This window comes from Muntiacus reevesi, chromosome 5, assembly GCF_963930625.1.
Source record: "Muntiacus reevesi chromosome 5, mMunRee1.1, whole genome shotgun sequence".
NCBI lineage: Eukaryota > Metazoa > Chordata > Mammalia > Artiodactyla > Cervidae > Muntiacus > Muntiacus reevesi.
Window position 1 is genome coordinate 31,221,566 of NC_089253.1, and position 11,672 is coordinate 31,233,237.

General features: G+C 53.5%; 1 protein-coding gene across 1 annotated transcript; it reads left to right on the forward strand.

Moving 5' to 3' along the window:
• The first annotated feature begins 521 nt into the window (after nucleotides 1-521).
• On the forward strand, nucleotides 522-5,310 carry KCNJ5 (potassium inwardly rectifying channel subfamily J member 5). The gene is made up of 2 exons (XM_065937059.1): nucleotides 522-1,458; nucleotides 4,988-5,310. The coding sequence occupies exons 1-2, from the start codon at nucleotides 522-524 to the stop codon at nucleotides 5,308-5,310; spliced, it is 1,260 nt and encodes a 419-aa protein (XP_065793131.1).
• Nucleotides 5,311-11,672: the final 6,362 nt, after the last annotated feature.

Genomic DNA, 11,672 nt, shown 5'->3' on the forward strand with positions numbered 1-11,672 from the left:
CACTTTGCAAAGAGTATTCCACTCTTGATGGCTGAGTAATATTCCTGAGTGTGTGTGTGTGTGTGTGTGTGTGTAACATATCTTTATCTATTAATCTGCTGATGGACATTTACGTTGTTTCTGTATCTTGGCTATTGTAAATAATGCTGCTTTGAGCATAGGGGTGCATGTCTTTTGTTGAATTCTAGTTTTGTCCAGGTATATGCCCAGACATGGGATTGCTGGATCATATGACAGCTCCTTGTTTAGTGTTTTGAGGAAACTCCATACTGTTTTTCATAGTGGCTGCAATTTATATTCCCACCCACAACTTCATAGGAGGACTTCCTTTTCTCCACATCTTCTCCAGTATTTATTATTAATATCTATGGACTTTTTGGCAATGGCCATTCTGACTGGTGTTAGGTGGTACCTCATTGTAGATTTGATTTGCGTGTCTTTTACAATTAGCAACGTTGAGCATCATTTCGTTCCTTATTGGCCATCTGACAATGTGTTTTTTAATTCAATGCACCCCAGTCATGGCTGGCGATTCTAGGAATGCCATGAACCAGGATATGGAGATTGGGGTCACTCCCAGGGACCCTAAGAAGATTCCCAAACAGGCCCGAGATTACATCCCCATTGCCACCGACCGCACGCGCCTTCTGTCAGAGGGCAAGAAGCCGCGGCAGCGCTACATGGAGAAGAGCGGCAAGTGCAACGTCCATCACGGCAACGTCCAGGAGACCTACCGCTACCTGAGCGACCTCTTCACCACCCTGGTGGACCTCAAGTGGCGCTTCAACCTGCTTGTCTTCACCATGGTCTACACCATCACCTGGCTGTTCTTCGGGTTCATCTGGTGGCTCATTGCTTACATCCGGGGTGACCTGGACCACGTCGGGGACCGGGAGTGGATCCCGTGCGTGGAGAACCTCAGCGGCTTCGTGTCCGCCTTCCTGTTCTCCATCGAGACGGAGACCACCATCGGCTACGGCTTTCGGGTGATCACCGAGAAGTGTCCGGAGGGCATCGTCCTCCTGCTGGTCCAGGCCATCCTCGGCTCCATCGTCAACGCCTTCATGGTGGGGTGCATGTTCGTCAAGATCAGCCAGCCCAAGAAGAGAGCTGAGACCCTCATGTTCTCCAACAACGCCGTCATCTCTCTGCGAGACGAGAAGCTCTGTCTCATGTTCCGGGTGGGCGACCTCCGCAACTCGCACATCGTGGAGGCCTCCATCCGCGCCAAGCTCATCAAGTCCCGGCAGACCAAGGAGGGCGAGTTCATCCCCCTGAACCAGACCGACATCAACGTGGGCTTCGACACGGGGGACGACCGCCTCTTCCTGGTTTCCCCGCTCATCATCTGCCACGAAATCAACGAGAAGAGCCCTTTCTGGGAGATGTCACGGGCCCAGCTGACCCAGGAGGAGTTCGAGGTCGTGGTCATCCTGGAAGGGATGGTGGAGGCCACAGGTGAGCCTCCCCAGCTCCTTCTCCTCCCCAACCCCTTCCGCCCCCGCCCTGGTGCTCAGACCCTGCTGATTCCGGAAGGTGCAACCTGAAGGCAGCAGCTCAGTCAGCCCCACCCCCCAAATGGTGATCTTCAGGATGGAATTATGAGAGCAGATAATGTGTGTTGGGACCTCCTGGTGGCTCCGTCGCAAAGAACCCAAGTGCCAATGCAGGAGATGTGGGTTTGATCCCTGGGATGGGAAGATCCCCTGGAATAGGAAATGGCAACCCACTCCAGTATTCTTGCCTGAAAAATCCCATGGACAGAGGAACCTGGTGGATTACAGTCCACGGGGTCGCAAAGAGTCAGACACAACTAAGCGCTCGCCCACACAACACAACACAATGTGTGTTGAACCCACCCAATGTCTGGGCATGGTCTAGACTCTAAGCACACGGTAGCTCATTGAGTGAGATGGTTTCCCTTCACGTACAGGTGTAGAAACAGATACAGAAGGGCAAGTGCTCCTAAGTCACTGAGCCAGGATGCAGGTCAAAGCCAGGTGACCCAAAGCCAGCACTGGTTTCCAACAGGCTACAGCACCTGTCCTTCCCTCCCTCCCCCCATTCTGGAGCTGGTGTCACCCAAAGGGGGTTCTGTGAGCACCTAACTTTGAGAAACTCTGGGGTGAACAAAGGTGAACGGGCTTCTTGCAGGAGGATATGGCAGTTCTTTATATGTGAATCGCCACCTGAGGCAAGGACAGGGTGATTCCCAAAGTCACAGAATCCTCTTCTGGGAGAGACTCCCAAGTCCCACACCCTTGGGCCCCTGTGGGGCAGGCTGCCCCTCAGCTTCCCCGTGGAAGGGGCTCTGTGAACACGGGTGTGTGCAGAAGACAGTGCATCACACCCACCCATGTCCGGCCCGCACTTCCCCGCCCAGCGACTGACTCATGGAAGCCGAGCGCATCCCACCTCCTAGTCTGTTCGGGGCTCAGGGAGGCCAAGGCCTGGGGGAGCCTGTATCCCTACCACACTCCCTGGGCAAGGGAGCCCCGCTAACTGTGGGCCCTCCTCTGCTTCCCCCCTTCTCCCTGCCCTCTTTTCTCACTCACAGAGGCGTCTGAGCACCTGACCTGGCCCTAAGGATGACTCAGAAAACTCACTGGAGCTGAGACTATACATGTTTTTCTAATCTGGCAACGGCACTGGAGGGCTGGCTTCGACCCTGTTTCACAGATGTGGAAGCTGCTTCATGCAGACAGGAGGGTCTGTCGTATAGGGTCTGTCGTATTTGGGGCTGTTACTCAGGCATCTAGAGTTTGTCAGCCACACCACACTGTCCCCCATAAGTTTGGGGGCCTGGCACAAAGGTGGCCAAACAAGCCTTCCTGGCCTCCCTGGGGGGCTGGGTGGGCGGCTCAGATGGGGTAGCCACAGACAGACCTTCCCGACCGGAGCAAAACCTCTGGGGTGTGAACAGGCTCCAGGGACCTGGGCGGGGGGAGCTGCTCGGCCATCTGCTGGGGACTCAGGCTGGCCAGGCAGCATATGGTGGCAGCCGGGGAACTCCGGGGACAGGATGGGGGTTGCAGGCAGACTCTCCTCCCACCGCTGGGAGCTTGCAGCTCACGCCATCCTTGGAGGCAGGGTCAGACCAGAACACGGGCTGAGATTCTGGGACAAGAGCTCCATTCCGAGGCCACACAGGTCAGCTCAGAAATGTGGGACTGATAGGAAAGCAGTGCCGTACCATACTTCTCTCCCCCAGCCCTCCACTGCCACTCGCTGACCTCTCCCGGCGTGGCTCCTCAGAGTCAGGTCCCTCAGTTGGCCTGCCCCATCTGGTTGCCCTCCTCTCTTCCCAGAACCTGGGTCACTCCAGTTCTGCGGGGAGAAAAGAGAGGGAGCCCGCCACCCACATGGGCTCTGATCTCAGCCACTTTAGCAGCTTGGTTGCCACATTCACGGAACCAATCACAGGCTGTGAGTTCAGGCTGAGGTTTGACCAGCGCAGCTCTGCGCAGCCTGCACTTGTGAGTTTGGGCAGGTGGCTCCACTCGCCAGCAGGATGAAGATAACAAACCTCAGAGGCTCACAAGGGAGGAGAGTTAAATGATCTAACGGAGGAGTGTATGTGAAGCACAATGCCTGCCACCCAGAGTAGGTATTCTGTCCTTTCCAAATGCATTGGAAGATGACTGCCGGGCACATGGGTGGGTTTCCAGTCATTGAACAGCCCCCTTCCAAGACGTGGGACAGAAGAAGGGCAGGAAGACCCCAGGAGGCTTGGTCCAAAGCTCCCACGGAGGTCCCGTCTCACTGTTTCCTGAGGTCCCCAAGCCTCATGATCTTTGGCTCATGTCTGGACTGGTCAGTGCCCATAATGGGTTTCTACACCTCTGCTGAGCTGGGGGTTGTCCAAGGACCGAGGGGAGACATCTGGAGCAGGCGGGACCCCATGAGTCGAGAGCATGTAGGGTGCACTGGGGTTACCTGGTGCTCTGTGGGTCTGGGGTGAATGAGACCCCTGCCAGAGAACATTTAAACTGGGAGGGGGCAGTGGTGCTAAGCAGACATTTCCTTCAGTTTCCAAAGAGCACAAGCCAGGACCTTCCTCAGCCGAAAGATTAAATATCAGAAAACTGCTTCCCTGTGACCCTGAGGACAGAGGCGTTCTCATCCATAAACAAAACTGTCCTCTCTGGAGAGAAAGCAACACCTAAAAATAACACAGGCATGCCAGGGCTGAGCCGACAGGGAATGGGGGCATTGGAGCATGCTCCAACCAAGGACTCATGCTGTGTGTGTGTGCACACAGGTCTGTGTGTGTGTGTGTGCGTGTGTACACATGTGTAGGCTTTTGTCCATATGGATCCACCCCAAACAACCCCGTGCATTATAAATGCCTGTCAGCTTCTCTGGGTTGAGCCACTCTGATTTTATCTTTGTTCAAACTTTCCTCGTCTTTACTTGTCTCAGTCTTCTAGAACTTAATGCATGTGCAGGAACCATGTCCATTCCTGAATTATTCACTCCAGTCTCCAGAAACCTACTCCACAACCTTGCATTGTTAATTTCTAATTTTCTGCCTCCATCACACCTTGAGCTCCTTCAGGGCAAGGGTTGTGTCTTATTCAGCTTTATGTCTAGATCATGCTTAGCACAAAGCCGATATTCAGCATATGCTTGATGAATGACTGGGTGGATAATTGGATGGGTGGATTGATGGATCAGTGATGAATGAATGGATTGGTGAATGAATGGATTGGTGGATGAAAGGATGGATGATGGAGAGATGATGAAAGATGATGGATAGATGGATAGATGGGTGGGTGGATGGGTGGGTGGATGGGTGGGTGGATAGGTGGATGAAAGATGATGGATGGATGATAGGATGGATGGATGATGGATAGATGCACAGATGGACAGGTGGATGAAAGATGATGAATGGATGGATAGAAGGATGATGGATGATGGACTGATGGATGGATGATGGATGGAAGGCTGTGGCCACTCCTAATACACGTGCCCTCTGTTCACCCAGGCATGACTTGCCAAGCACGGAGCTCCTACATGGATACCGAGGTGCTCTGGGGCCACCGGTTCACACCAGTCCTCACCTTGGAAAAGGGCTTCTATGAGGTGGACTACAACACCTTCCACGACACCTATGAAACCAACACACCCAGCTGCTGTGCCAAGGAGCTGGCAGAAATGAAGCGGGAAGGCCGGCTCCTGCAGTACCTCCCCAGCCCCCCACTGCCAGGGGGCTGTGTTGGAGCAGAGCTGGGTGCAGAGGCAGAGCGGGAGGGAGAGGAAGAGCCTGAGGGTCTGAGTGGGTCCCAGGAAACCAAGGGCTCTGCATGAGGACAGCACTCTCCCCGTGACCTCCCCTCATCCCCCCTGTGCTCCTTTCTCATGAGCACGGAGGCTGCAGGACTGGGGTTGAAGGGCTGAGTGGGCTGGGTTGGGTGAATGTGCTGAGTGTGCTGTTTTGGGGGTGGGGGTGGCCAGGAGCCTTTCAGGCTCTATGGAGAGGAGTAGTAACCCAGTCCTGGCACCTCCGAGGCAGGGCCTACTGGAGCAGATGGCCTCCAGCTGGTTCCCATGGCAGTGCTGTCTCTTCTTCCTGGCCTCTGTCACACGGGCTAAGGGCCAGGCCAGGAGGGCTTGTCTCACAGTGAAATGCCCAGGTGGCCTCTGTCCTCACACCTCTCTCTGCCAACTGGCCCGGATCACCTTCCTTTTGGGGTTTCACAGACCAACCGACAAGCCCCCTCCCACCGAGGGCTGACACCCAGAGAAGGCTGCTGCCCCCTTCCCCTCATTCCAGCCATTGTGGAGCCTGTTGTGGATTCAGGGTGGAGAGACCCCTCCAGTCTGGAAGCTCCAATCACCGGTCCCCAGTGGAGCTCACAGACCTCGTTGGTTCAGGTCACATAGCAATTCCTTGCAAATCTGCCACCAGTGACCACTCAGCGCTAAGGAGCTCGCCACCAGATCTCAGCATTACCTGTGAAGTGCGTGCTTTCCCCGCCGTGTTCTGTGGGTCTGATGTAGCCTGCAGATCACTGCTCTCCTTAGGATGACGTTTAGTTGGGGGTCACTTCCTGGCCGCCCCAGCCACACCGTGCCTGCACCTCCCACCAAAGAGAGAACCCCGGCAGCTGGACCTGTGCTAGGATGTCTGGCCCCAAGAATCTCAAAGTGCTTCTCATCTTCACTGCGGTTTCCCGCACAGTCTCAGAGCCCATGGTGCGATCCATCCAGGGAGAACGCTGTGGTCAGAGGGCAAGATGAGCCAGTCGCTGCTGAAGCAGGGAGGGGGAGGGAAGACACACAGAGAAAGGCAAACAAAACCTGAATTTGAAAATGAGCAGCGGCACCAGCTCTCACCAAGATCGCTGCCTTCAAGCTTTGCTACCAGGTGAAGCAGGGACGTGAGGCACGGGGAGAAATCCCTATAGGGCTGGTGTCACCTTCCAGCCGAAGTGGGGGACTCTGAGCTGGAGCTGCTGCCCTGAGTCTCCTCTCCGACAGCTGGGGGTCTAATGAGGTGGCTGGGCTGGGAGGGCAGGAAGGATGGCCATCCTCACCTTGCAAACGTGGAGAATCAGAGAAGGGGTGAACATTAAGAGAGCGCTGAATGGAGAAGAGCCTTAAAAACAGCAAGGCATGGGACTTCCCTAACGGCCCAGTGCTTAGGACTCTGCGCTTTCATTGCTGAAGGCTGGATCCCTCTTGGGGAACTAGAATCCCACAGGCCAAGTCGTGCTGCCAAAAAAACCAACAATGGCAGAAGGCCTTCCCTTTCAGCCTGGAGGCGCAGGAAGAGGACGGACAGACGCTGCAGCTGTCATAGTGATGGGGCACATCTGGCTTGTGGAGGCTGACAGGCTTCTGATCAGTTGACCTAGACCTGGAGATATGCAGAAGTTCCGGCCACAGAACTGTGGAGGCCTCCCCACCACCATGGCAGAGCTCATGGCTGACCTTTGAAAAGGGGCGCCTCTTCCTGCCCCGAATGCAGAGCACCTCCCCAGGGAGTAAGAGTAGGAAGTTAAGGCCAAGCCAGAGGGACTGGGTTTGGATCGCAGGCTGGATTTTCCAGGTGCTGGGGCTGCAGAGAAGAGGAGGCAGGCGGCCACACTCAGGGGAAGGGACCCGGTTCTCAGGCAAGGGGCTGGATCTGGAGAGGGGGGCCCAGCAAGCAGCGAGGAGCAGGGTCTTCCCTTCAAGGTGGTGGTGAGCCCTGACTCCAGGCAGGCATCCCTCTGTAATGAAGCAGGTCATGGAAGGAACCAGGAATGGGCTGGAATCCTATCCTCCAGGGAAAGGAAAGGAGAGCAGGCAACCTGGTACACTAAGACTGGGTGCCTTGGGGGTCTTGGGGAGCTATAGCTGGAACTGTGAAGTGGGTGCCCATCCTCAGCCCACCAGATCCAAGGCTTGCACTGCAGGACTGTTTTGTTGCCCTCCCCCCGCCCCCACCAGATCTAAATGCTGCCTTCGTCAAAACCCATCAGTGCCTGCAGGTTTAGAGCGTTCAGTGAGGCAGGTTAGCAAGGATGGGAAAACCATAGGAGAAGCAGGCCTTGCAGCCGGACTGAGTCCTGGGCTATTTCACGCCTGCCTGCACCTAGCAACCCCAAGTGGCCACATGAGTCACTCCCCTGTGTCCTAGCTCTGCGGTAGCCCCCACAAACCCAGGCCGCATCATGTTTCAGCCAACTGCAGACATGGGAGAGCCTCAGAAAAGGAAGCGATGGGCACCATCCTCTTGGAAAGCCCCCAGAGGGGCCAGAGCCCCCTGCACTGGTATGAATCAGGTAGCAATCCCACTGTGCACCTTAGCTGCTATTTCTCAAGAAAATTCAAAGGCAAGAAGGCTACCTTTTGTATCCCCAGGCAATCCTTCTTGGTGAGCAACTGATCAAACTAAAGTTTGAAACACTCCACAAGTCATTTTCTGGAAGTTCTCGTATCAACATGGACTCACTCAGTGTAGAGTCTGATGAAGGTTGGAACCCCAGAGGATCACTTTAAAAACACTGCATCTCCCCACAAGCCACCTCTGAGCCCCAACCCTTAGCCACACGGCCCTGAGCCCACACATCACCTCTGATGGGTCATGGAGAGGTGAGCCAGGCTGGCTGCAAGGGGGCTGTCACAAGCCTCAGCACTTCCAAAATCCCAGAGAATTCTCATCGGTCAGACCCTAAAGCCTTGGGAGCTAACTTCCTGCCTCAGCTTCCATGTGCTTCTGCTCTGGAACCATCCCCTGTAAGGGCGAAGCCCCCAGGAACTCAGAAGAAGGTAAGTCTCCTCCACTCATCCTCTCAGCATCCATCTGACACCTGCTAGGTCTCCACAGCCTTGCCCAAAGACACCCATTCCCAGGTCAGGTTGAACAAGCTTTGCCCATGACTCTCCCCTCCAGACACTACCCTCCCTCTGCAGTCAGCCCACTTTCTGTCATTTCCTTCTGCTGGTCAAGGTCCTGGCTGCAGCAGCTGGCTTTGAGGGAGGGGAAGGAGCCCTCGTCCATCTGGGAAGAGCTCTCCTGCTCGTGACCGGTAATAGCCAGCACCTTCTGTCACACTCTGGCCCCATGCCTGGCTTCCAGCACGCCTCAGCCCTGAGTCTCCCGAGAGTTGGAAGCCACAGACACTCGAAATTTCTGTACTAAAGTTGCTCCAAACTAAAACAACTCCCCCCCTCCCCCCCCGCTTCAAAGTCACCTGCTGTCACCTAAAAATATGCCCTGAACACGTCTTTGGACAAACACCTTTTACTGTGCACCTACTATGTGCCCATGGATTAGGCCTTTGCCTGGAAGATGATGCTTAATTCTCAAAAGCCTGCTGAGAAACTCTTAGGAACCCCTTGCTGCCAAAGAGATAACTGAGGTTCAGAGATGTTAATTCAGTTGCTCAAGGCCATAGATAATCAGAGGACCATGGGGCCCAGAGCAGAGCCTCCCAAACACAGATGGGCCATCGTCCTGCATAAACCCCTGCCCCCAGGGCAGCTCCTGGGCTCCCTGGAAGGAAGGAAGGAAGAAGGAAGGAAGACAGCCCCACCTCTCCTGGCTGCCCCTGTGTGTGCCGTGCTGTGGACATCAGCTTCCATCCACCAGCAATGTTCTCCCATGGCAGGATAATTGGGAAACACCTTTTTCTGATTCTGAGGGAATTAATAAGCTGTGAAAAGAGATTAGATGGGGAATTATTGCTTTGGGGAAGAAGCCACTTATTCTGCTCAACTTGGTTTTTGCTAAACACATCTCCTTAACTCCTATGTCAAATCTCTTCCTCCCTGTGTAGGACTTGTCAAACTTCTCATTAAAAAGAACAGCATTGCACTGCTGAAAATTCATCCAATAAAGTGGATTTGATCTTACAGAACTCTTTCTCATTTTAAGTAGATAGCCGTTGGTTGCCATTCAATTCACTGCCAGTTTAAGCAAACTTGTCCTTCTTGTTTTCACTAGTGCGTGCATTGTCATGTCCAACCCTTTGATCCAACCCTTTGGGACTTCCCTGGTGGCTCAGATGGTAAAGTGTCTGCCTACAATGTGAGAGACCCAGGTTCAGTCCCTGGGTCTGGAAGATCCTCTGGAGAAGGAAATGGCAACCCACTCCAGTACTCTTGCCTGGAAAATCCCATGGACAGAGGAGCCTAGTAGTCTATAATCCATGGGGTCGCAAAGAGTCGGACACGACTGAGTGACTAAACTTTCACTTTCACTTTGGACTGTAGCCTTCCAGGCTCCCCTGTTCATGGGATTCTCCAAGCAAGAATACTAGAATGTGTTGCCATCCTCCTCCTCCAGAGGATCTTCCTGACTCAGGAATCAAACCCACATCTTCTGTGTCTCCTGCATTGCAGGCAGATTCTTTACCCACTGAGCTATCAGGGAAGCCCCTAGAAACAGAGTGTGTGCATGTCAAGTTGCTTCCATCATGTCCAACTCTTTGCAACCTTATGGGCCCTAGCCCCCCAGGTTCCTCTGTCCATGGGGTTCTCTAGGCAAGAATACTGGAGTGGGTTGCCATGCCCTTCTCCAGGGGATATCAGTATCTTAACTGGAGTGGAGGTGATAGTCTGGGCAAGGTGGGGAGGAGACAGGAATCAGCGGTCAACCTCCAGACACAGGGCGGGGCGAGGTCATCATCACCCAGAGCATACAAGCTATGTGCCTTCTCCTGTTAGATCATCCATTCCATCCCCCACATCATTCTCACACATGTTTTTATGTTAAATATTCAGACTACACTACCTAAATAATGAGTGTCTAAAAGAAATCCCATGGATACAGAGGAGCCTGGCAGCCTACCGTCCATGGGGTCGCAAAAGAGTCATACACGACTTAGCAACTAAACAACACGAAGCATCCACCTTAAAGAGTCCCTGCACTGACCATCTGCATTCATGGCATTAATTAGCACAGACTGATATCACTGAATGATGGGAGAAGGACGGGGGAAGCTGGGATGTGTCTTTATAGGCAAAGGAATTCAGGATTTTCAAATGAAGGAAACAGTTTCTGCTGAGGATGTCATTAGAGGATTTAGAATTGCCTTCTCTTCTGCTCCAGTCCCCTGGATGGGAACTGAACAGCTCAGATCTACAGAGGTTAACAGAAAGATCCCTCACTGAAACCATTCCAAAAGGATAAAACCACTCTCTGGGGCTTTGATTTAGGACAAGAAACAGTATATTAAGTTGTGGGAGCCAGGGCAACCCTGATGTGTAGAGGCATCTCGCTGGTCTGACTCTGTGGCCCGCCTGTGGTGATCAGGCATGACTTAGGCTGGTCCAGCGGCTCTGACAAACATACCACGGACTGGGTGGCTTAAACAACAAACATTTATTTCTCACAGTTTTGTAGTCTGAGGAGTCCAAGATTAAGGCTCCAGCAGATTTGGTGTCTGGTGAGAGCCTGCTTCCTGGTTCACAGACAGCTGTGTTCTCACTGTATCTTCTCATGGTGGAAGGGGCGAGGGTGCTCCACAGGATCTCTTTGATAAGAGCATTTGTGTCATTACGGAGGGTTTCACCTTCATGATCTGTTGTTCAGTCACCCAGTCATGTCCAACTCTGTGACCCCATGGACTATAGCACACCAGGCCGGCCTCCCTGTCCCTCACCATCTCCTGAAGTTTGCCCAAGTTCATGTCCACTGCATCTGTGATGCTATGCAGCCATCTCACCCTCTGTTGCCCTCTTCTCCTTCTGCCCTCAATCTTCCCCAGCATCAGGGTCTTTTCCAATGAGTCAGATGACAAAAACACTGGAGCTTCAGCTTCAGCATTCATCCTTCCAATGAGTACTCAGTGTTTATTTCCCTTAGGATTGACTGGTTTTATCTCCTTGCTGTCCAAGGGACTCTCAGGAGTCTTCTCCAGCACCACAGTTCAAAGATATCAATTCTTTGGTGCTCTGCTTCTTTACGGACCCTCATGACCTAGTCAGCTCCAAATGCCCTACTTCCTAGCACTGTCACATTATGGGTTAGGATCGCAACATATGAATCCGGAGTGGACACAAATATTCAGTCTGTAACAGAGCACAAGCAGATTAGTGCATGCGACCGAGGCAAAAGCAAGTGCAGGGCCTCTAAATTAGCCCTAGGTAAAAGCACCTGGTAAGACTGAGGCTGAGACGGCCTCATGGTGATGGTGTGACATAAAACTCACACACCAAGGCCAAGAAGTCCCGGGAAC

Bases quoted from the DNA above. Each gene is read 5' to 3' on its own strand.
- KCNJ5 (XM_065937059.1), top strand. From the start codon at position 522: ATGGCTGGCGATTCTAGGAATGCCATGAACCAGGATATGGAGATTGGG. The intron at 1,459-4,987 runs GTGAGCCTCCCC...CTGTTCACCCAG, and splicing joins AGGGATGGTGGAGGCCACAG to GCATGACTTGCCAAGCACGG.